Here is a 24,024-nt window from a genome sequence, read left to right as displayed (position 1 = left end):
GTTTGATCCCTGTTGCAAACCTGGGAGCCTGAGAAGAGCATATGTGGCTTCCCTGGAGAGGTGTCTCAAGTAACCCAGAGGTTTCCAGATCTGTCCTGTCTCTGGGGGATTGTAAGAACCAGAGGTGATGCCTGGACAAAGGATGATGCAGACAACGGCCACATCCTGCCTAGCCCAGCCCTGAAAGTGTTCTGGCTCAGATGGGAGAGGATTTGTTGAGTGGTTCCCCCTCTCCCCAGCTTGCCTCAGACAGGAGAGGACACAGGTCACAGCACCTCTCTGTTTTATTGAAGACCAATCCCACCCCCCAACCAGTGCAGAGCTCAGCATGCCCAGCTCTTCTACATCCACTGGGCCAAAGTCCTGCTCCAGAGGATGAGGGCAGCTCCTTGAACCTAGGGGGAGAGACCCAGGGCTGGCTGTTGATGCCTGGGGCTCCCAGTCCTGCTGTCATCCCTTCCTCTGCTCCACCACTGGAACTGCCTTGTCCCTGGGGGTTTTCCCACTTGTGTAGGGTGTCCCACCAAGCCCTGCACATGAGGGGCTAAAGCTGGAGTAAAACCAGAACATTAATTTGGAAGTGATGAGCAGGACACGGGCTTGTGTGCAGGGTGTCAGGGACTGTCTGTGGCATGATCCTTGGGCACTGGGGAGAGGGCAGAGTTGCAGAGACAGGCTATGCTGCCTCTGGCCTTGCCCTGAGGACTGGCTGTGAGCCACACACTTGTCCCTGGCACCTCCAACCCCAGAGCCCTGCCCTGGGCGTGAGTGAACCCATAGAAAGCATCTGCTCTCCAGACCAAGGCTTGTCCTGAGGTCTGAAGGAAGCTGCCTTCAGGCAGCAGGTACAGGAGGGATGGAGGAAAGGAAGCCTTTGGAGACAAAGCTGAGGGGACCAAGTCCAAGGAAGGTCTCCTTTCCTTGTCCCTTCTCAGTGGGACCGTCATTCATGGACAGAGCTGCTCTGGGGCCCCAGCTCCTGACTCCTCTCTGCAGGGAATGGGGCGGGCAGGCACAGGCTGGAGGCAGAGCTAAGGACATTCATGGTGTGGGCAGCATGTTGCAAAGGAAAGGTGGGGCAATGTCCCTGCCAGGAGAGGAGCCCATGGTTTTTCCTTCCATTCACACCGTGCTTTAAGTATCCACATCCATTCCTAGGCTCATGGATACTTCCTCATCTTAAATTTAGATGGCTTCTGTCCTCCAGCCACCCACATCAGAGAACCAACCCAGCTATCCTGCAAGCACCCCCCATCCCCCACACCACATCAAACCTAAAAGGGGGTAAGTGAGAGCAGGGCACAATCCCATCCCCCATCCCTCCCCGCTGAGCATCCCAAATCCACAGCCCATTGCTGCCAGGGACATGGAGCATCCACTTAGCACAGCTGAGCCCCTAATGGTAATGGTTGTTCATGTTGTTGAGGTGGGAAGCTGCCATGGCACTGAACGAGGCTGAGGGCTGAAGACCATGCCCAGGGTACAGGGATGGGCTGGAGCCAGGCCAGTAGGAGAAGCCAGCCGGGGTCACTCCCGAGGTCATGAGGTTGAGTTTGGAGATGCCCGAGAAGGGCAGTGGTGTCAGGTTGCCCTGAAATTTGTAGAGAGTGTGATCAGGGGTGGTTGGCTGGCACACCTGTGCCAGCCCGTGGAAGTCGAACTTGTAGGCGTAGCGCTTGCCGTGGACCTTGGTCATGATGTTCTTGTCATAGTAGTAGCGCAGTGCCCGGCTCAGCTTGTCATAATTCATGTTGGGTTTGCTCTTCCGCTCGCCCCAGCGCCGCGCCACCTCGTCGGGGTCGATCAGCTTGAACTCCCCGTTTGTGCCTTCCCAGGCGATGCAGTTCAGGTTGGCCCGGTCCGAAAGCAGCTCCAGCAGGAACTGCCACAGCTGGATCTGCCCGCTGCCTGCAAGGCCAGGCCCAGAGAGGTTAAAGCTCCCTCCCAGGGCACAGGTGACAGGGACAGGGTGTGCCCCAATCCCCTTGACCCACTGTTATGTTACCCTCTCCCTCACCCAGGTTTTGGTTGCACATTGTTGCATCTTCCCTGCTTTACACACACATAAGATAAGGTAACAAGTATGTCTCCTTTGCAACATCCCGACCCCATTCTACACCCCAGATATGAGAAGATGCCCTTGCACCTTGGGATGGAGTAGGAGTGCTCAGAGCTCAACACAGATTGCAGTGGGTCTGGATGCAGTCTCCCCATCCCTCCCACCCACTTCACACACCACTGAAGATGAATACCTGCTTGTTTGTTTTCGTGGGAGGATGTGGCCTTGTTCTTTTATTGGCAGTCCCAAGAAGGATATATCTTGGCAGAACCCAGATCTATCCTAACACAAATGTTCCCCATGGCCATGTCTGCTTGAAACTGGGCTGGTCTCACAGCACAGCCCCTGCTCTAGTCACAGCCTGCCCTGCACAGATGTCTCCATGGTCAGCTCAAGTCAGGGTGCAATACTGATCTGAACTACACCACAGAGAGACACAGATGGGCGTAGGGGAGGGAGAGATGAGGACACAGCATGACCTACTGTGGCTTTGAATCAGGCATCAATGATGTTCCTTATTTCCAGGGGAAAAATGTCCTCCCTGAGCCATGGCCATCGCATCTGTAGCTTGCACTGAGGAGTATCCTTGGTGGGTGCCCGTAGTGCCCCTGTGCCAGGCTGTGCACACCCTGGAGCCTGGTACACCCCGACATGCCCCTGGTGAGGCACAAGGACATGCTTTGTGGAGTCTGGCCAGAAATCATGAGGGGAGAGGGAATCTCTCCTCTTGAGTAAAGAGTTGTCCTACTGCTGGGATCCTGCAGAGCAGCCCTGCACTCACCTAGACACCCCACTGTGCCTCCTCTGGGCAGCATCCCTTGCACATCCCTGCTCCTGATGCCAGTCCTGCAGCACAGTCTCTTTCCAGAGCCGAGGATGTGCCTTTGCAGTTATCCCTGTGCTCTTGTACCATTATTTTGCCTAAAGGTGCTTGGATCCTATACAGAGGTTTAGCACCCATTACCTCATCAGCAAGAAATCCTACAGCTCTGCTACATTTTCCACAAAGCCCCCACCCTGTTCTGCTTGATTTAGATCCATCTATTTTATCTGGTGTTCCCTGTGTCTTGCTCTAGAAGAAGCAGGGAACAGCCATTCCCCCTCCATTCACATTCCACCAAAACCCACTCAGACATCCTGATCCAGGCAGTTGAGCCCAGGTCTTTCCAAGGTGTTGTATTTCCTGGTTCCCCATCTTGGGACCAAGGTGGGGGATCTCTCCTCCCTAGGGTGCATCTGCAGCCCTTGCCTCTTCTCCGTCACCATAGCCCCCACCCTGGCCTCCAGCTGTCTCCCACCCATGGGTGTTCCACCCCAGGCAAGGAGGTCAGGGAGGTATTGGGGGGTACATCTGGGTGGGGTGGTGAGGCTCAATCCTGCCTGCCGCAGGGAGCCATGATAATGTACCTGAGAGCTCTCTAAGGAAATATCCAGGCATCCAAAAAGATCCTTCTCACTGCAGCACACTGTTTAGAGTATGGCTGGGCACAGTCTGCAGTGCAGAGGCAAAAGGGTTCCCTCAGTTCCACCTTTTCTCCCCCTCTCACCACTAAACCAAGGCTCCATTTTTCCTGCTCAGAGCACCCTTGGTCCCTGCCTCCCAGCAAACAGGCAAGCTACACGGCCCAAACACTACAGTGCCGGCCCCTCAACACCCAGCGCTGCTGCACTCCAGAGAAGGCTCCAGGCTGCTCCCTAGCCGATGCCCGTGACCCTTGCGCGGGTTGTTCCAGATGGATGGCTCCGGTTCCCGGAGACCCATCCCTTCCCAGCCCTGTCCGAGCCCAGCACTTCGCTGGCAGCTCCCTTACGAATGATGTTTCAACTCTCCTTTTCCACTCGCAGGAACGATCTCCCGAGCCCGGATCAGCCCGCCCCACTCCCGGGATGGCTAGCAGCTCCCTCCCCGACGGATGTCCCGGAGCTCCTTGGAGACCGGAGTTAGGACCCTGCACTCTCCCCGCTGCGGGGCTCGGGGGGATGAGTACCCCGCTCCCTTCTGATGCCACGGGACGGGAGCTTCCCACGGTCGGGGTTCGCCGCTGTCCCCGTGGGAAGTGGTGGCGGGATGCTCCCAGCCCGAGGCACTCGCAGCAGCAGCAGGGAACGGGGGATCCGCGGTGGCCGTGTCCTGCACGGGCAGTGCCCAGCAAAGGACGGAAAAGGGTCTCCGGTGGCTGCTGGGCGGGAGAGATTGCGAGTGCCCCGGGGGTCCCCGCTCCGTGCCGGCCGAGGGGAGCGGGGCCTGTCCAGGGGAAGGGGCAGCGGTGCTCTTACCTTTCTGCACGCCGGGGCTGAGAGACCCCCACGCCTGGCTCTTCCCGTCTTTGAACAAAGTTTCCCCGACTGGATCTGGGGGGAAAAGGGGGCGCGGGTGGGGTGGAGGGAGGGCTGAAGCCAGGCGGGACAGCGACCCCCCAGCGCCCACCCGCGGGCAGCGTCCCCGCAGCCCCCGGCCGCTCCCCCTTGCCTGCCCCGCCGCTGCGGCGAAGCCAGGAAACGCGTCCAGGAAAAAGGAAATCCGATTTCCGACCCAGCCGGGGAAGCTTTTAAATAGGAATAGAAGATCCCGTGGGCTGGGGTAGGGAGGAGAGAGGGAGTGAGGGAGCAAGCTGTGGGGCAGGGGGAGAGGGAGAGAAGGCGGGTGGGTGGCAGGATGGGTGACAGGAGCGGCGGGTGGAAGCAAGGATGTCTGTCGGCATTTGGGGAGTGGACCGCTGTGGAAAGGAGAGATAAATGGATAGATGGATAGAAGGAAGGAAAGAAGGAAATGGGTGAATGGATGGAAGGACAGAAGAGACGACGGTGAGTGGGTAGATGGAGGAAAGAAAGTATGAAAGATTGATGGATGGAAGGGCAGGTAATGGATAAAATGATGAGAAAACAGGCTGATGGAAAGGACATTGGGTAGATGGAGGGGTTGGCTGGTAGCAGGGATGGAAAGGGGGATGCAGGAACAAGTGGGTGGGGTGGAAGGATGGATGGAAGTACAGGGGAAGGGTGGGTGGGTGGAAAGATGGGTTGGAAGAAAAGAAGGGTGGATGAAGAGATAGAAGGACAGGATGACGGTGGGTGGATGAAGGATGGGAAGGTGAGTGTGCGGGTGTGGAAAGCTGTGAGGGCAGCTGAAAGGAAGAAGGAAGGGATGGTTGGGGTGCTGGACGGCAGGAAGGCAGAATGGACAGAGGCAGAGGGGATAACAGGGTGGGCGCTGGAAGGAGATGGGGCAGAGGGGAGCCCCAGGGCCTCAGCGGGACGGGGCGGGCAGGGGCTGGGTGCTGTGCGGTGCACGGCGCTGCGGTGGGGCAGCGGCCGAGGGATCCGCCCGTACCTGGCAGGTACATGTTGAGCAGCAGTGGCACCGCTCCGGTGCCGTGTCTCATGGCAGCTGTGGGGGCGGCCCGCGGGCTGCATGTTTTAATATTCCTGCCCCTATTATTATTATTATTATTCCACTTTATCAGGGAGCAGCTGATGGCGAATAAATGGCAGCGGGACGGGCAGGGGACGGGCAGGGGCCGGGGGAGGCGGGGGAGGGGGGAGTTTCCAGGCAACTCGCAGGGGCTGGGGCCCCGGCTCCAGCAATTTCCTCCGCTGTAATTAAAGCGGGCGCTGCCCCCCCCTCCCTCCCCCCGCTATCGGGCCCGCATCAGACTTTAATCACGGCCGCGGGTTTCTATGGAGAGCGGTTCGGGCCGCTTCCTGCCTCTTCCGCCTCCTTAACTCTTCGCAAACACGGCGCTGACATCCCAGCTGGGAGCGGGCTCGGACACTGCCTGGAGACTGCCCGGGCCCGGCCTGCCACCAGCATCTCACTTCCTGACTCGCCGATCGGCCAGCATCTCCTCGGACCCCTGCATCTCCCTGCATGGCATCGGCATCAGCATCGGCGCTGTCCCCTGGCGTCTGGCTCTCCGAGCCGCAGTGCTGCTGGCCGTGGGGGTCCCTGCCTCCCCTTCCCCACCTCCAGCATCATCAGCACTGTTCCGGGGTCTCCTTGGAGTTCACAGAGCCCTGGGGTGGCCCAGGCCAGTCCCCACCGGGTCCCTCCACCTCCAGGACAATGGTCATGGGGTCCCTTTGCAGTGCCCAGAGTTCTGGGGTGGGTAAGTGCATCTCCAGCAGTTGGTGGCACCAGGTCATACCATGGCTCTGCCACCTCCCTGGCTCCTCTGTGCCCTTCTGAACAGTCCCTGCCCCAGGGACAGTTAAGCCTGTGACCATCCCACAGCACCCAGCCCTGTCCCAAACTGTTGCACATCTTTATTAGGATCTGTAGAAGCTGGGTGACCCCTAACACCCACACAAACCAGGATGGCCCCATCTTCACTGCTTGTCCTGGGCTGTGCTGGGTACATTCTGAAGACAGGAGGACATTTTGTGGAGAAACTTATAATGGAGAAAGGTGATACCGGCTCCAAAAAGACACATCTGGCCAGGTTTTTCCCTGTCACCCATGGCTCCAGCTGCTCCATATGCACTTGTGGGATGCTGTCAGAGTGTCTGTCCCTCAGGTCAGGAGTGGGCCCTCCACAGGATCCCACAGCTTGTGGCAGCCAGGCAGCATGCCAGCAGCTGTCACCAGTTCTACTCCATGAGTCCAACCCTGCGCAGCCAGGCTCACAACTTCTCCTGTAGTGTTTCGTTGATCTGGCAAAAGGATGAGCTCCTATGCTGGATTTAGCTGCCTTTCTGGAAAGTGATCATTGCAAGATATGAATCTAATAGAAATCAGGATACGGCCATGGCAGACTCACTGCTGTTATTTACACTGCAGCCAAAATGTGCCTGCCCTGCATAAGGAGCTGCAGCCCAAGGGGAGCGATGCTCAGTCAGAGTGACACAGGCCAACAGAGCTGGTGTCTCCTCTTGGCAGGGGGTGTCCAAAGTGTTTAGGAAACAGGAGGTCCCTTGGTTACTGAGCCTCACCTCTGCCTCAGGTGCTCCACCACTGCTGCCCATCTCCATCACGGACAAAGAGCAGATGCTGGCAAGGGGAGACATGAGCAGAGACTGTGGTATTCCCCCAGCAATTCCCCACCAATCCTATTTGGATGTAACAGCCCTTAAATAATTTCTCTTCCCCCAGCTTTTCCCCTGAGCTCCCCTGAACCTCTCAGTGGGGTGTCCAGCTACATACAGCCCAGCAGCCCTGGCTGCTCCCTGCAACTCTCTCCTCCCCAGCTCCCAAAGTGCAGGTCTCACAGCAGTGGCTCCGCAGCCTCCCAGACTTGCTTTCGCTGCCTGAGTCACTGAAACAATCCGCAGGCAACGGAAAACAAGCCCCGGAGACAGCAGGGTGAGGTGGGGAGCGTGCCAGACCCACCAACCCGTCCTCTTCTGGCAGCCTGGGTGACCGTGAGACTCCTCCAGCAAACCTGCAAGGTGGAAGGCATGGAGGGGGGTCTGGGCTGACTGACATTGCATCAGCCCACAGTGGGGAGGGGGCAGGAGTGCAGTAGGGATCAGGCTGAGAAATAGGTTTAGGGCTGCAGGAGCTGGAGAAGGGGGTGCTTTGGGGATGGAGACACCTGAGTCCCTGTGAAAGCCCATGAATGGGGGGCTTAAAGTGGCATGTGAGGGGACTGGGATCTTTGAGTAATCTGGGGTCAGAGGTGTGCAGAAGGGCAGGGAGTGTCAGATCCTAAGGGCTGGCAAGCCCTGTGTCCATGTGGAACTTTGGAGACCTGAGTGATGTGACACCAGGTTCATGGGGGAGCTGGGACATGGGGGAGCTGGGGCAGACCCAGAGGATGAGGAAGGCAGGATATAAGAGAAATCCAGGAAACAGGGACCCACGTCCATGGGGGAACAAGGGACTGGGCTGTAGGTCTGAGGGGGATCTAGGAGATGAGGTTTAAGGTCTGTGGGGTTACAGGAAACAGAGCCCAGACATGTGGAACGCCAGCTGGAAGCAGATGCAGGTCCCTCTGGCTGCAAGAGGCAGTCTGCCCCCCCACCCCCCACCCCCCCGAGTTCTCCTCCCACTGCAGGTGGAGCAATAAGGACCCCAGATTTTGCAATGACCCCCACAGCCCTCCTCTCCCCCCCATCACAGCCCTACGTGCAGGTACCCGGGAAAGCTTCACCTGTGAGCCGGCGCTGTGGAGCGGAGCCGAGCTGACGTGGCCCTGGGCTGGCTGCACCTGGCCAGGTGTGCCGGAATGTGTTTGTGCTGGGGGAGAGGCCGCGGGGCCGTGGTGGGGTGGGGCCAGCAGGGACACAGAGGAGACGGGGGAGGGCTGGGGGGCACCCTGCAGCCAGAATGCCATGTGGGATGGGGATACACAGGTGCTGGGTCTTCTGCACAGTGATACTGGGGCTGGAGGGGAGAGAGGGCACGCAGGGGTACACCTGTGTGCTCAGTTGTGTGCAGCTCACACACACACACACACGTGCTGACACACACACCAGAGCTGGGGTCTCTGCACACTACTGTGAGGGGTGTGCACAGACTGACCCCCAACCCAGCCTCCCAGCACCCTTCTGGGACACTCCCTGTCTCAGGGCCGAGCATGCTTTTAACAGGGTGGGCATCAGGAATCCAGGCATCTGAGGCACTCAGAACTGTTCCGCCGTGCATCCATGTCCTGGGTGTGAGGAGCACCTTGGGACCGAAAGCCTGTGCCCCGGGAGGGCTTTGGAGTGCCACAGCAGGAGAGAAGACAAGGAGGAGGAGAGGAGGAGTAAGCAATGTCCTGGCTGCAGGGAGCACCTCGGGATGTGTAGCCTGCACCCCAGGAGGAAGGTTCAGGGTGCTGGAGCCAGATGGAAAAGGAGGAGGAGTCTGGGAAAGGGTGCTGGAGGAGGAGGAGGCTGGGTGGGGCTGCCGGTGTCCCGGAGCCGGATACTGGCACGGATATGCTGGCGTGGCAAGGCTGGGGGAGGACACACACACCTGTGAGCACCAAACCAAGCCCCCTACCACCTGTGGAACACTGCCCTCAGACCTCCTTCCCCTGCACAGCCCACCTCCCCCCCAGCCCCTCTGTGCCAGTGCCCCCACACCTGACACAACTGTGGCTGCCCCTTTTGTTGTCAGTGTCCTATCCTGCCCTACGTTCTTCCTCCTGATCAGGCCCACGGCAGGCAGGGATCCCCTTCTCTCTTCCAGAGAGGGGCAGAGCAGGGGCACCTTGAGTTCACAGACTTTGTAGCAATCAATTTCCCTGGCATTGATCCTGACAAGAGAACCCAGGGCACTCTGGGCATTCCGCTGGACGCCTCTTCCCACAACCTGGGAATGTGCCCTGGGATGCCCTCTCCAACATCCAGCCCTTTCTTTGCCCAGTAGTTCCCATTTTCCCAGCCAGAGCATCACAGCAGTGGAACTGTGCATGGACAAGAGCTGAAGTGCAGAGAGCTGAGCCTGGGGTAGAGCTGGCCATGAGTGCAGAACTGCCTGGGGAAGGTGAAACCTCACCTTCTACCCCACAGAGGGTCCTCCCAGCATGGCAGCCCCCTGAGGAGCAGAGCAGAGGCAGGAGGAGCACTCTTTTTTGACAAATGCCTTTATTTGCTACCGGATAGAGGTCTATTGCACAGCAGCCTGGAGGCTGCAGGGCACCCAGCCCTGCCCCTGTTCAGTGCTGGACGCGGCGGATGGATTGGATCTGGTTGGTGTGGGCCTGGCTGCTGTATTCATTGTACTTCTTGAACTCGCCGTTCTGTCTGTCCCTCTCCAGCACGTACTGGTAGCCCCTGTATCCTGGGTACTGGTATGCCACCCACCTGCAGCAGACCCTTGGCTCAGAGCCCCAAGCCAAATCATCCCATCCCATCCCATCCCATCCCATCCCATCCCATCCCATCCCATCCCATCCCATCCCATCCCATCCCATCCCATCCCATCCCATCCCATCCCATCCCATCCCATCCCATCCCATCCCATCCCATCCCATCCCATCCCATCCCATCCCATCCCATCCCATCCCTCTGCTTGCCTTGGGCAGAGAAGGACAGAAAATACCCAATGGCTTGTATTTTCAAGGAAAAGGTAGCAGGAAGGCATCCCTTTTTTGAGGGGTTCCCCCTTCCACATCCTGGGGTTTATGCAGAGGGAGGTGCTTGCTGAACCTTTGCTCTTGGCACCCTCCAGTCCCCACCCCCCTGGCTGCACTCACGCTCCGGCGTTCACTTTGATGGATGCCACCTCCTTGTTGCCCCAGCCCATGGCCTGCAGCGAGGGATAGTCGTCACTCAGCTCAAACTTGTGACCCTGGAAGTTCTCAGCTTCATAGAGGATGACTTTGCTGTCATTGTGGTTCTGTGGAGAGAGAGAGCTGGAGGTCAGCAGGAATGGGTTGGCTTGCCCAGGGACAGGAGATGTGACACGAGTGTGACACACACCGAGGCACTTTGAGAGGCCTGAGATCATGACCAGCTTTGGTGCAATGCATGGAGATGTCCTTCAACCTGGCACACCCTCAGTGGGACACCCCAGAACTGCCCCAAGAATGTCAGTGAGAGTTAGTGGCTACAACCTCTAGACCTACACAGACTGCTGCCCTTAGAATCATCACACTCCCGAAGGTTGCAGGAGGGTTCAGGGCAAGGCAGGATGCTGAGAGATGTCCCCTCAGCTCTGTGGGGCCTTTCTGGGCGCTGGACACGGAGGGGTTAATGGCTGGGACACTGAGTGATGCAGCACTGTCCCCCGTGCCCAGCCCCCACATGCATCTATCTGCACCGAGGAGCAGTCCTGCCAGTAAGGAGTGATCTTATCGCATCCCCTTTATTAAAGCCTGAACATATCTGCCTGGTGATTATTAAAAGTTGGGGGGGGGACCCCCCTCTCGGAGGCGCAGACGTGCCGCTGCTGCGAGCACCAGTGTCTCTGCAGATGGAGCGATAGAGCCGCGTCTGCCTGGGCACGCCTCAGGTACCCCGCGCGGGAGGGGCCGGACCTGCGCCCCGAGAGGTCCCGCCAGCTCCTCTCTGTTCATCCCAGCCCCGGGAATTGGGGCTGGGGACAAGGCCTTGGCACCCCGGTCTGGGAGGTTGGTCTCCAAAGTACAAAGCAGAAGGAGATGGAATTGTGGTTCAGGCCAAATTTTAGACCTAACAAGTGTCCCAGGATCTTTGCAGGGAGGTGGGAGCCGGTGGGTGCAGTTACTCTTCCCCTTCACACGTACATCTGTGTACACCTCACCCCTCCATCCCATGCCCCGTGTAAGTCATCCTTCAGCGTGTCCCTCATCGCCTCCGTGCTGGGCTGCCTGGAGGAGGCTCTACCTGCCCTGAGCCCTCCCTCGGTGGTGTCCCGGTAACTCACTGCGCATTTGATAGGCCGGAAGGAGAGGAGGTGCTCGGTCCGGTAGCCACTGTTCCCGCTCCAGGCCTCCCACCGGGGATAGTCACCCTTCTCCAGGATAAACTGCTGTCCCTGGTACTCAGGGTACTCGAAGCCTACCCAGCTGGAGGGAAGAGGAGGAAAACCCTCAGGGATGTGTGACACAGTCCCCAGGATCAGTCAGGGGTCAGCTTCTCCTTCCTGGGCAGGGGACAGAGACATCCTGGCAGGTTATGGGTCTGTCACAGATGTTGGGGTCCTTGCTAGCAGCTAGTGTCCCTTTTGAAAGTGGGACCCCTCTCCCCAGAGCCACATCATTGCCTCCAACCTGTGCCTTGGCTTGGTGGGGTCTGCCTGATTAGCAGATGGGAAAACACAAGGAGCACAAGCAGGGAGTCGCATGATGAGTCTGTGTCATAGCTGAGGAGGAATTTGGGTGTTCTTGGTTCCCTGGCAGCTCCTGGCAGTGCCCTGGAAGCAGTGGGTTTTCTGGAGTGGGGTGTGCCAAGGGGCCGCGGGGCTGGCGGGGCACTTACGGGCCAGACTCCACCTTGATGGAGCGGATCTTGCGGAAGCCACGCTCCATGATGCTGGGGCACTCCATGAGGAATTCGCAGCGCTTGCCCTGGAAGTTCTCCTCCTCCCACACTGTGATCTTGTACTGCCCCAAGGTGTCCATGGCTTCACTGCTGGTCATACGGGTCGCGCGGCTGCTGGCAGAGCCCCACTTATCACCCCAGGGCAGGCGCCCACCATCAGCCCCCAGCCACCCCACTGCCTGCCGCTGAGCCTGGGATGCCGGTGGTGCTGCCCTCACAAATCTCACGCCACTGGCCCCTTGCCCTCCCAGGCTGGCATGGGGGCATTTCCCATTCCCTCTCCTTTGGCGCTGGAGGATCTCTGTCCAGTGAACCCCAAGTTGCAGGGGGAATTTGCAATGCCCCATCTCTCCATGTGATGTACCCGGGGCTGCCTCAGTTTTTCTTCTCCCAAGCTCCCTGCGATGGCTCCAGGAGCTGTCTGGGTGCAGTGGCACTGTACCCACTGCTGGGAGGGGGCGGTGACCCCAGCTCAGACGCGGGTGCAAGTGTAGCCCTGGGGTAGGGCAGCCCGGCTCCTCCATCCCTCCTGCCAGGGTCCCTCCTGCCACGGTCCCTCCTGCCAGGGTCCCTCCTGCCCGCACAGGGCACCCCCGCTGTGCCACACAGCACCCGCCACTGGCCCTTCCCCAGGGCGAGCACTGGGTGGGGGGCTTGGTGTGGGGTGAAGGGAGCAGGGCAGCGCCTGTGCAGTGGGGTCCTGGGGGCTCACAGCCCGGTACTTACTTGGTCGGAGGGCAGGGCACAGAGGCGAAGGTGGCGGTGCCGGTGCCGGCTCTTGCCCTCGCCCTTTATAGGCGGGCGCTGAAGTGCCGATGGTGCAGGCGGTCAGGGCGCTGTGTCAGCAGGCAGGGGATGGGGGGGACGGGCTGCTCACCCACCCCAGACTCCGGCTGTCCATTCCATTTAGGCAGTGTGGCGAGAGCGGCCCCCCCGCGCCCAGCGAGGCTGACAATGAAAGTGCTGGGCTGTGTTTGCGCAGGGGCTCAGGGCACAATGGGCAAAGGGCCTGACGCGCCGCTTTTCTTTTTGCCCCCAGACAATGTCCCTGCTTGGCCCAGGGATTAGGGACCCAGCCTTTCCCAGGGCACTCGCAGCCTTTGCCAGGGTTGAGGCTTGTGGGAAGGAGGTGCCAGGGTGAAGGGGGGATTTACCATCTGGGAGCTGAGGGGCACTGATGTCCTCACGCTGGGACACAGGACTTCTCTGCGGTTGCTTCTGCCCCTCCACGAGGGACTCTGCCACCATGGGCTCCTTTTCCAGACAGGCTCTGCAGGGGTTCCTGTGTTGGCTACAGACTGGGTGCTAATAGACCTCAGTTACATGCTTGTAATGCCCTGAGCATTTCCCCTGGCTTGATGAAGAGCTCCCTGTGCTCCCATCCACCTGCCACTCGGATATGGCACACTATGCACAGCGGGACGGGACCAGCTTTGGGACAGAGCTGTGTCCTTCACCTGGACAGGAGGACCAGCCCTGCCTGCAACTGCACCGTGCCATTCAGCTATCCCCAGGGTCTCCTACCAGGACCTGGGATGAATGAGGCCAACACGGGCTGGAAAGGAGGAAGAGTGCCCCGATGAGCTGTGAAATCCTGGGTGTCTAGGCAGCTGTTTCTTGCAGCATCCCTGTGTAGTCTGTGGTGAGGCTGGGCACTCCCCACCTTCAGCTGGGCAGGCCACTGGGCAAGGGTTGGACTATAGCACCTCAAACCTTCCCAGGAAAATTTCAGTCCCTCTGGGGGTCCTGGGCATTATTTTTTAAAAACTATTTCCCACAAGAGACCCGGACATTACTGAGAGAATACAGTGTGGGCAGCTGGGGGTGGTGTTAGTACGCCTGTCATCAACAAGAATCGGGGACTGAGGGGTGACAGGAAGGACGGGTTGGGGACAGGACTCGGGGGTCCTCTTCGGGCCCTCCTCACTGCTCTAGGGCTCTGAGGCTCGGTGCGAGCCCGCGCCGATGCCTGCGGGCCCCAGCAGAGGGTGCAGCCTGGCAGCGGTTGGAGCAGGCTCCAGCTCAGGGACATCAGTGGCCCTTGGCCGGGGACAGGCGCTGGGGAGGCGACCCTCCGCTTGCATTGCCTGAAGTGCTCCTAGCAGGGAGGGGCATACCCTCTTGAAGCTGTCTGGGGGAGCAGAAGCTGGAGGGAAGGATATGGATGCTCCCTGCAGCCTGGTGGCCTGGGGACATGCCTCAAAATGCTGGGAGACAGGTCTGGGCAGCGTTTAGGGAAGACATCATCTTGGCGTGATGATGAGTGAGGCAAGGTGCAGAGCTAGAGCACTGCAGGGTCTCCCCACGGTGCTGCCACCCCTTGTCTGGGCTGTGTGAACAGAGGTGTGGGGCACTGGTTAGTTTGGGGTGCTTGAGGCATGAGGGCAGTTGGGGACTCTGTGGGGTGTATTACAGATCCCCATGATGTGAGGCACCACAGAATACGTAGGATGCTGCAAGCTGTTGTAGGATATGCATGTGGAGTGTATGGGGCACCGTATGGTGTGCCATGAAGAGCACGCAAGCCATTCAGTCATCCCCATGCAACATTCTGGATAAAAGCACTGGAAGGCAAATGGTGCAGGGGAGAAACCCAGATGCAGTCTGTGTCCCTCCTTTGTTCCTCAGCATGTCATACTTACTGGGATGTGCCTCACCTCCTGCTTCGTACATCCAGGGCAGCCACACAGGAGCCACAGCCACATCAGGGCACAGTGGATCAGTGGGGTCACTCACGAGGAGCCCACCCCTACTGCATCCCAGAATGCTGCCTGTCCTCCCTGGGCCATCTCCAGGTAGTCTCTGTCACCAGCCATTCCCCTGGCTAGGTTGCCCAAGCCCCCAGCCACACCTGGCCAGCTGGGGACTGGGGCAGCAGGAGGCTGGTGCAGGGGCAGGCAGTGACTCTGCTCAAGGGCAGCTGCTAATACTGGCTGTGGGAGCTGGTTAGCGCTCATCCAGGGCCTCCTGCATAGGCTAATTTAATAAGGGCCCCTCGGAGCTCCCGGCTCAGCTTGTTCCCTGCACTAGAAAAACAGATCATGTTTCTCAGTGCCACCGGGCACAGCACGGCAGCCGCAGCCCGGGGGCACGGTGGGAGCATAGGGTCACCCAAGTGCTCCATGCCAAGCACAGACCGTACCAACCTTGGGGCTGTACCCCGTGCCTCGTGCAGGCACTGGTCCCAGGACAGTGCACAGCTAGGGGAGCTGAGCAGGCTGAAAGGCAGCCACAAGAGAGGTGAGGCAGGTGCTGCTGCCCAGGAATCCTGATGCTGATGCCATGTCTCTGGCGATACACAGTTGTACCCATCGATGTTATGAATATCTGGGCTAGCTGGCCAAGGCAGCACAGCTGTGTGCAGTCCACCTGGCTGACACCACGGGCTGAGCCCTGGGCACACCCTGCAAGGACCTTTAGCTGCTCTCTCCTTCTCCTCAGCGCTGCTGGGGTCTGGACTGCCACTTCAGGGGGCTGGAGGTCTGGGGGCTGGGCCGAACAGGAGCAGATGGAGCTGGTGCCGGCCCCTGTTTGTCTTTCTCCCAGTTGCCTGGTGCTCTGTTTGTTCTGGGGATGGCTTCCTGCTGTCAGGGCCAAAACAGGTGGCTTTTATTTGCAGGGTCTGGCTAATTAGATCAGGGGTGGTGTGTCATTGCACCCTCACAGCCCCGCTGCTCCCTTTTTCCTCTCCTTTCTCCCCCAGCCTCATTTCTGCAGGAAATCATCCTCCTTGACAAGGATGCAAACATCCTTTTCCTCTCTCACCTGTGCTTCAGGGCTGCTCTGAACCAGGATTGGTTAATCCCAAAACCCCTACTTCCACCTGCTGGATTCCTAGATCCCAGAGCCAGGAGGGTTGCTGGGATCCCCAGTGCCATTTGTCCCTCCAGGAGCTTTGCTGGCCATATGAGCCATATGTGTACAGGCACACACCTGCCACAGAATCCTCCTCACTCAGGCACTGCCTTGCACAAGCAGCCCTGGCACACGGCAGCTGCCCCACAAGCACGTGTCCCCTGTGCACCCAGCCATCCCATGCCTGCAGCCAGGATCTCCTGGGATCGCACAGAGCCTGGCAGATGTTGCTGGGATTAGCTTCCACGCAGGCAGACACGCACACCGTGGGCTGCCAGCTGTTCCGTGCCCGGAGAGGCCCCAGGCACTCGGATTCCCCCAAGGCTGGGCTTGCTGCATACCAGATGCAGCTCCTGCTGCCCCCAGGGAGGATGAGTCCAGAGGGTGAGTAGGAGAGGAACCCACCGGGGGCCACGATGTTGCCTGGTCTCAAGGTACTGGCACCAATAGCTAGGGAAGGGCAGGGATGCAGTGGAGGTCACAGGAAATGGGACACAATGCAAGGGGTACCCACACACTCTTACTCACAGCTGGGCCTTGCAAACAGCTGGCTGAGAGGGTCACCCCAGCCTCAGATTTCCACAAGCACCTCAGCCAGCCACCAGTTGCCCCACAGGAACCTGCTCTCGAGGCCTGCCCACCTGCTGCCCCCACTGGCACCGTGGCCACCCTAGGCACGCTGCTCACCCCCTCCTTGTGGGACTATGGCTGCCCACTCTGCCCTGTGGCACCCACAGCTCGGGAGGTGCACCTGCAACTACCCGACAAGACAAGGATTCTCCCAGGGACACAGGCTCACCCTGTGCCACCCATTCACGATCTGACTCTGGCTGCCCCCAGCATGGGGGTGTGCTCAGGCCCCAACTCTGCCAGCCTTGCTCAGTCCCCACGAACTGCCAGGGGAGCTGTGGCCTCACCTGCCTGCTCCCCACTGTTCCCATGGGGACTAATCCCACCTGAAGGTCAGGGAGGCTCCGCCAGCTGCTTACCTCCTGCCTGTGGATTACAGCCTGGGTGTGAGCAGGTGGCAAAGGCTGCCTCCCCAGGCTGGCCCAGCCCTGGTAGGGAACTGACAGCAGCACAAAACCAAGCCAGACTGCTCCAAAAGGCAACCAGGGTGGCGTGTCCTTTTCAGCCTGAAGTGTCCCCTCTGTCACACCCTACCCAGCTGGGGATGCCAGGCGCTGGGGCAGAGGAGCCAGTATCTGGTCCTCTGGTCCAGATCCTGACCTGAAAGGGAGACCAGGGGTGCCAGCCACAGGTGACTTCAGCCTGGTGCCTCCAGGGCACCCCATAGCTTCAGTGTCCTGGAGAAGTTTGCTGGTCCTCACAGAGTCCCGAGTGCAGACCGAGGGGGTGCGGTGATGGAGACAGGGGAGCATGTCCCAACCCACACCCAGCCTGGCCTGGATGCAGCTGTTGATGCATCTCCTTCAGTACATTGTATCATATTTGGAGGGATACCAGGGGGTGAGCATACCTTCCCAGACGCCAGTTTACCTATAGCACCGAGGGTGTCGACATGGATGTACAGAGCTCAGGGTTAAGGCTGGCAGCCCCTGGGAGGCTCAAGCCAAGCCTTGGCACCTGTCCAAGGTCCCAGTCCACCCCAGTGCTCCTCCACTGCCCTCTTGGCCACATCTATAGTGGCAGGCACCTCAAGCCTGGGTGCTGCTCATACAGGAGGCAGATGAAAAGGTTGGCAGTGGTGGGTCCCCTCCTCCAGCAGCTCTGAGGATCAACACAGGCGGGGGCTGAGCCAGGTGCTGCTGCAAGAACAGAACATCCTGCCTCAGGGCTCCCAAAGCCAGCAATAGCCGGGCCAGAAGCAGCAGCCCTGGTAACCTGCTCAGTGTCCATCCCCTGGGCAGGCTGCCCACGTACTTCCCAGAGCTACTGGCTGGGAAGAATGGAGCCTCATCGCTCCCTCTTCCCTGTGGGAGGATGGGGCTGATATGCTCCAAGATGCAGGACTAGTACAAGCTCTGGGTTTTTCCCCGCAGCATCTTGAATCCTTCATCAAGGCTCTCCTTTATCCCTTTTTCTCATTGGGGTTCAAAGACATTTTTTGGGGGCAATTGTAAAACATGTCCTCTCACCCCAGTGGTCTGTGGGTGCAGTGGGGAGGATGCCAGGTTATTCCTATGCTATCCCTGATACTCCCCACAGCCAGGAATGGGTTGGAATGTGCAGAACTGCCTGTAGTTTCACCACAGCAGAATGCACATCCATGCCTGGGACCCACCTCTCCCCTCCACCCTGTCTGACAGAGGATGATAAACTTCTCCCAGAGCCTAGGCAGACTGAAGATTGCCTCTTCTTATTTTCTTTAGCTGGGGGTGATGTGTGGGATGGACTCATTGCCTGATGACAGAATCTGAAGCTACAGCCTGGCAAGGGGAGTGAAGAACCCCAGCACCGAGCGAGGACAGTCCCTATGCTCCCTGCCCCAGGTCTGGCCACACCAGGAGCAGGTTGGAGCAGCACCCTGGCCTCCAACATTAGGTCATCTCCAGTGACACAAACAGCCTCTCCTTGTGCAAACTGTCTGGGTACCCACAGTGGTGCTGGGACAGACTGACTTTCAGGCACAGGGAGCTGCTGCTCTGCCTGGGCACCTCTTTCAGGCACAGCAGAGATGTGCCAAACAGGCTCAGTGGGGTTGGTTGAGGTCTAGGGATGCTCACACCACCCTGGTTCCCAGCCCTTGAGGTGCCCACACAGCCCTGTGGGCTGGTCCCTGCCAGGGCACTGGCATGCTGAGGACAACCAGCTGCCTCTCCCACATCCTGAAGTAGAGCAGTGCCTTCCCCAGGATGGCACACCCCATCCGGGCTGGGCAGGACATGAGCAGCCCAGAGGCTGCCAGCAACAGTGCACACCTCTGCTCACACCCACACCTCCCTGCGATGCACACACAGGAGGAAACAGAGCAGCAAGCACTGCAGGGGCATGGGCAGCACCACCCGTTCAGCTCAGCATGAGAACACACACACACACACGTGCACACATGGGATAGGGATGCACCAGCTCTGCTCTGCCTGCCAGGGAGGGCAAACACATTGAAACACCTATGCAAATACACAGGTGTGCATGCAGATACACACCTGTGTGAAACTGCACCTATGTGCAAATCCAAACCTGGGCACTTGCATCTCCCAAGTGCTCCTCCTGCACCCTGCCCTTTCCATGCAAATCCTCCTGGTGCACAACTGTGCCACAGAAATCCCCAGGCCAGGTCCCAAGATCCCCAAAGCTGTGCCATTGGCAGTGCAGAGCCTGGTTTGGGGAACAGCACGAGCCAGCACAGATAGCAATATGCCCCTGTGCCTCATCCCTTGCCAGCCTGGGCAGCCCTTGGTACCAGCACTTACTCTGACATGTAGAAGTGGGTGTTTAATGCCTCTGGCTCTGCCTATCATGAGGAGAAGCTCACCCTTGGGTGCTAATCCTGCCAGAGTCATTCCCCAGGTAACATAGCCCTCAGGGCAATATGGCTTTCCGGGGCCATCCCACCTTTGAATGGTTTCACGGCTTCCCAGTGCCCCCGGGCTGGCAGAGCTGGGGCACTGAGAGTAGGCTGGGAAGGTGGCAGGGGGTCAATGAAACTAGGGCACACGACAGCCCAGAGGTGCTGGAGCAACCACGCGAAAGCGGAGGCGGCATGGCCGCATTTCCACAGCCCTGCTCTGCCAGATACCATCTCCACCAGGCTCTGCCCCCACAGGGACACACGTGCAGTGACTGGAGCACATGGACAGCAGGCTCTGGCTTTGCTCAGAGTTATTAATCATGTTCTGTTTGATCCTAGCCTGAGCAGGGCAGCTGCAGAGGGTTGTGCATATCGGGGGATGTGTTGTGCTTTCTCAGCTTTTCAACTTTGCCAGGATTGGTAGCAGGAGACACAGAGCCTGGAGACACAGCCCCAAGGGGCCCATGACCACAGTGATGGCCAATCACTGCACCGTCTGGGGGCTGTTCCCAGGCTAGGATGCACACTCAGCTCTGGAGGGATGCAGGGAGCACCGCAACCCTAGAGATGCTCTTTGGTTTTGACCCCTACCTACAACTCCTGTTGGAAATTTCCCAAAGCATCTGCCCAAACAGGAAGCCTAGAAGGTGCCTCATCTCTGCCCCTTGCAGGGGCACCCCAAGGAGGAAACAGGACACTCCTGCTCTGGGACCAAGGCTGCTGAGCTTTGTCCTGTGCATAGCTGCATGGGGGTGAGGGAAAGCAGTAGCAATCATCCAGTTCCTTAGCACACTCCCTGAGCTCCTTCAGCTCCAAACTCCATGCACACTGGTTGGATGGGCTGAGCCTTTTTGGTGTTTGCAGAGAGGCTGCAGATGGGCTCAGGATCCACCTGTAAACTCAGAGCATCCTGAAGCATGGCGGGACCAGAATGGGATCCTGTGCTACAGAAGTGCCTGTGCCTGAGGGCAGGGCAGAAGCAGCTCAGCGCTGACAGAGAACACAGGCAAAGCCAGGCATAGAGAGTAGGGAGGTGAGGGATCTTCCCATTCCCAAACAATATACTGAGGTGAGAGGAAAGCAGGTTCACTGCTGTCCCATCTCCTAGCTCTCCACGACTCCCTGCAGCCTCCATGGTGCTAGGAGCAGCCCCAGGCTCTGAATGTCTGCTCTGGCTGCTGGAGGAGAGGCATAGGACTAGGACATGGAATGGAACAGGAGTCCAGGTCAAGCATTTGTTCTTGGAGAGCAGGGCAGGCAGTGAGCAGGACTGTCCTGGAAGAGACCCAGCGGCTTGCCAGCACCACCCCTGTACCCTTCCACAGCAAGCATAGGCAGAGGGATTGCCACCAGCAGGAGCTGGCACCTGGCCTGCAGGCTTAGGGTGCACAACAGGAAACACCTTCCCTGGAGAATTAGACAGTCCTTGGAAGGGCTGGGAAGTGCAGGTCCTGGGAGTGAATAAAGGCAGAGGGCTGTGAGAAAGGATGTGACATCCCCCATCCTCTGCCCTGCTCCTTGCTGCCTGCTCCTGCCCACCCCACTGCTTCACTGTCAGCAGTTAAAGCTCCCTTGGTGCCAGCAGACCATTGAGACCTACCTGGGCACTTGGCAGAGCCAAGTGCCAAACTCCACCCTGGGCCAGCATCGTGCCAGGGCTCTCTGTGCCTGCCAGCTCTGCAGTGCTGCCAGGGCCAGGCTGCCCTTCCCCAGCAGGCTGCTACCAGCAGCAGTCAGCCCCACAGGCAGGATGCGTGTGCCTAGTGTGTTATATATGCCTCCCGTGCCATGGGCACATGGACATGGATCCTGCACGTCACAGCCTGCAAAGTAGAGTGCCAGAAATGCCATGTGTGTCACTGCCGCCTGGGTCCCCTGTCCCACAGTGCCATGTGGAAGTCCCATGGTTTTCATGCATGCTCTGTGTGGATTGCCTCATCTGTGTGCACGGGCTGTTCACTGCTGCGAGTGTTTGGGTGAGACCGCGTGTTGTGCACGTCCCCTGTGCGCTTTGCTCCGCGCACTGCCCACATGTTCTCCTGGCACGCAGGAGCTGCAGGCAGGGCGTGCTCCCCCCGCGGGCTGCGGGCACGGCCGTGCTGCAGCCAAGCGCGGTGGGACCGGTGTGAGCGCCCGCCGTGAGCTTGCAGATGGGCTGGACCTGCCTAACGCGAGCCGAACGAACAAAACGTTCAGGTCAGGTATTGCACGTGGGGCTCGACGCCAGGCAAGTGCAGAGATGCTCCGACTTTGGATAGGTGGGCTGGAGGGGTGCTCTGCCTTGGGCTGTCAGCAGCCCCTTGCACACCCTTCCGCCCGAGCTGGGTCCTTCCAGGCTGGGAGACGGTGTCCTTGCTGCACACGTTGCTCCAAAGCAGCTCCTCCGGGGGTAAAGTCCGGAAAGTGGATGCTTGACACCTGCTGCCTGGGAAAGCCAAACAGAGCAGGGGCAGTTTAACCGGCATGGCAGAGCGGAGAACGGGGAAGAAAGGAAGGAAGGAAGACAGGAAGAAAGTAAATGGAAGAGGGAAGGGGAACAGAAAGGGTTGGAAAATACAAGTGAGTGAGAAGAGTTAAGGAAAGGGGACAGGCTGGACGGTGTCCCCTGAGCCCATCCCCTTCCTTCTCAGGAGTTCAGGTGTGTGACCAGACTCCAGTACTTGTCCCGGGAAAGCCCCCAGGATGTTCTCCATGCCCAGTACCCTGTTCCCAGCCAGGCAAACAGGACCCTGGCCAAGGTGTGCTGGGCTATAGCAGCTCACCTGGCTCCGGTGACACGCTGGCAGCTGTCAGGTGAGCGGCTTCGCCTTCCCCCGCTGGCTCACAGGCAGAAAATGAGGGTGACGCCGGCTGGATGGGGCTTTTATAGTCCTGATAAAAATAGCGCTGGCTGGCCGGTGATCGGGGGGCCGGAGAGATGTGACTGAGCAGAGACAGGCAAGAGGGCTGGGCTGGCGGCGGCGAGCCTTCTCCCCAGCACACCTGTCACAGCTCTGTGTTTGCTCAGAGCAAATATTGACCCAGGGAAGGCAGGCTGGGCAAGGGAGGCGATTAGCCCACCTAGATTAGAGGCAGAGCAGGTCTCTATGCAAACTCTCCAGGGCTGCCTTTGTTAATGGGAGCCTGATGGGCTGATAGGAGCCAGGAGCCTGGGTGCTGGGGTGGTGGGGAGGAGGAGGTGGGGGGGAGAGGAGGAGACATTCATTAACCTGCACTGGAACAACACCAGCTGTCACTTTTCCACCCACCTGCCTGGCTCACTTTGCAGCAGAGGAGAGTGGGGGGCCAGGGGAAGCAGGTGTGAGGATACCCTACCTGGGCAGCTCTGGATGGCAGTGGCTTTCTTGCAGTGTTTTGGGCTGCTGAAAGTTCAGGGAGTTGTGAAGTTTCAGGGCAGAAAAGCAAATCTAGTGCCTACCCCAAAGAGTCTGAGTGCCAGTGATAGAAAAGTCTTCCTTGTTCTCACCCCAGTCCCCCCACTCATGCTGAAAATCTCCATGGCACACCAGGACAACGCTCACACTTCATTTAGTGCAGTCCACAGACTTCTCAGCTAGTAGCAAAGCAGAGCTCAACAAAACTTTGGGAGCACTCTCTTTGGGAGTGCTCCCTGCATGGCCACACAGGCCAGGAGCCAGCTGTCCTAACGCAGCAGCAAGAACAGGATGTGTTTCACTCCATGTGCACATGCTTCCCTGTGGGTCACTGCATTCCAGAGTCACAGCACTCCTGTGTCCCAACTGTGTCACTGCCCAGCAGGGTAACTGGTGCAGACACCCCTGTGCTGGCTCTGGGAGCAGCGTGCAGAGCTCACAGAAGCCGGGAGCAGTTTAGACACACTCCCACAGTGCCCAGCCATGCTGCTCAGCCCTGACAGCCCTCTGCTGATCTCAGCCAGAGTCAGCAGGACCTGGGCTCTCTCTCCCAGTCATTCTGGCACCCACAGCTCCTTGGATAACAGAGCATGAAGTGCAGCAGCAGTGGCAGGAGAAGCTCCTTTGTGCAAGTGCAGTGGCCTGTTTGTTTGTGTAGATGGGTGTGTTTGTGGGTGGGGAAGGGGGTAACACTGCTTTAACCCCCACAGTGTACACCTGCAGGAATCCTGGTCCTGGGTGAGCTTCAGAAACCATCACCATTGCTCTCTCCAGAGCTGGAGAGTATTTGCAGATTGCAGTAAATGGATTCCCAAATGTAAGAAGATAGTGGCAGATCCTTAGCAGCCACTGCCACCCAATTCTTCTTCCTTGGAGACTTGACCCTCTCACACTCAGGATTTTGAAAGGCAGGCTCCAGCTCCATTCCTCTTGCCTGCTGCTGCCTCTGCAGGCTGGGATTCCCCAGGCCTGGCACTGGGAAGAGCTGGAGTGATGCCAGCCTGCTGCCCTTGCTCATCCTGGTCCTTTTTCAGTAGTTTTGTCAGCAAAGGAAATGCAGTATCACCAATACTCTGGGTTGTGGTGTAGCGAAGAAGTCTGATGTTCCCCCTCCTTTTGATGCTGTACAGTCTGTGATGCTTGGACTTACACATTTCTCCTTTCCTAGTATGGGAAATGTGGTGGACAGGACTCCCACCCCTCCCTGCCCGCACCAGCATAGCAGAGTTGCAGCCTCTGGCACAGGATGATTGGCTGCCCCCTCTCTTTCTGGAGAAGCAAAAAACCTCAAATACCACAGGTGCTGCTGTAGTGCCAGCAGACATCTCCAAGTCTATACGCCATGTCAGAAATGCTCTTTCACCCCAGCCTCT

The 24,024-nt window shown here is 58.7% G+C and overlaps 2 protein-coding genes and 1 long non-coding RNA gene across 5 annotated transcripts; all 3 read right to left on the bottom strand.

Annotated features, from left to right (window-relative positions):
• Nucleotides 1-275: 275 nt before the first annotated feature.
• Nucleotides 276-5,457, bottom strand: FEV (FEV transcription factor, ETS family member). Its single transcript, XM_063400733.1, has 3 exons — nt 5,391-5,457; nt 4,337-4,411; nt 276-1,908 (listed from the first exon to the last, which is right to left on the bottom strand). Exons 1-3 carry the CDS (start codon nt 5,440-5,442, stop codon nt 1,397-1,399), a joined length of 639 nt encoding a protein of 212 aa, XP_063256803.1. The 5' UTR covers nt 5,443-5,457; the 3' UTR covers nt 276-1,396.
• Nucleotides 5,458-5,707: 250 nt separating this feature from the next.
• On the bottom strand, nt 5,708-8,231 carry LOC134552242 (uncharacterized). The gene is made up of 3 exons (XR_010080813.1): nt 8,149-8,231; nt 6,989-7,046; nt 5,708-6,751 (listed from the first exon to the last, which is right to left on the bottom strand). It is a non-coding gene; the product is annotated as an uncharacterized LOC134552242 (long non-coding RNA).
• A 1,184-nt stretch (nt 8,232-9,415) lies between these two features.
• On the bottom strand, nt 9,416-17,815 carry CRYBA2 (crystallin beta A2). Of its 3 annotated transcripts, none has more exons than XM_063400732.1 (5): nt 12,677-17,815; nt 11,888-12,064; nt 11,334-11,475; nt 10,183-10,325; nt 9,416-9,790 (listed from the first exon to the last, which is right to left on the bottom strand). In XM_063400732.1, exons 2-5 carry the CDS (start codon nt 12,046-12,048, stop codon nt 9,643-9,645), a joined length of 594 nt encoding a protein of 197 aa, XP_063256802.1. In that variant the 5' UTR covers nt 12,049-12,064; nt 12,677-17,815; the 3' UTR covers nt 9,416-9,642. The 3 variants fall into 3 exon arrangements, with proteins under 3 accessions (XP_063256802.1, XP_063256801.1, XP_063256800.1); XM_063400731.1 differs by having other exon boundaries at nt 9,417-9,790; nt 11,888-12,061; nt 12,677-17,812; XM_063400730.1 differs by having other exon boundaries at nt 9,539-9,790; nt 11,888-17,811.
• Between the last annotated feature and the right edge of the window lie 6,209 nt (nt 17,816-24,024).

The sequence above is a fragment of the Prinia subflava genome, chromosome 6 (assembly GCF_021018805.1).
Source record: "Prinia subflava isolate CZ2003 ecotype Zambia chromosome 6, Cam_Psub_1.2, whole genome shotgun sequence".
Lineage (NCBI taxonomy): Eukaryota > Metazoa > Chordata > Aves > Passeriformes > Cisticolidae > Prinia > Prinia subflava.
The sequence above is the reverse complement of the archived record's forward strand: the minus strand, read 5'-3'. Positions and strand labels throughout refer to the sequence as shown.

Excerpts from the sequence above, each read along its gene's own strand:
- FEV (XM_063400733.1), bottom strand. The coding sequence starts at position 5,442 with ATGAGACACGGCACCGGAGCGGTGCCACTGCTGCTCAACATGTACCTG. Across the intron at positions 4,412-5,390 it reads GCTCAACATGTACCTGCCAG|ATCCAGTCGGGGAAACTTTG; the intron begins GTACGGGCGGAT and ends TTTTCCCCCCAG. Across the intron at positions 1,909-4,336 it reads CAGCCCCGGCGTGCAGAAAG|GCAGCGGGCAGATCCAGCTG; the intron begins GTAAGAGCACCG and ends CTGGCCTTGCAG.
- CRYBA2 (XM_063400730.1), bottom strand. The coding sequence starts at position 12,474 with ATGGAGGAGCCGGGCTGCCCTACCCCAGGGCTACACTTGCACCCGCGT. Across the intron at positions 11,476-11,887 it reads ATCAAGGTGGAGTCTGGCCC|CTGGGTAGGCTTCGAGTACC; the intron begins GTAAGTGCCCCG and ends TCTTCCCTCCAG. Across the intron at positions 9,791-10,182 it reads ATCAAAGTGAACGCCGGAGC|GTGGGTGGCATACCAGTACC; the intron begins GTGAGTGCAGCC and ends GGTCTGCTGCAG.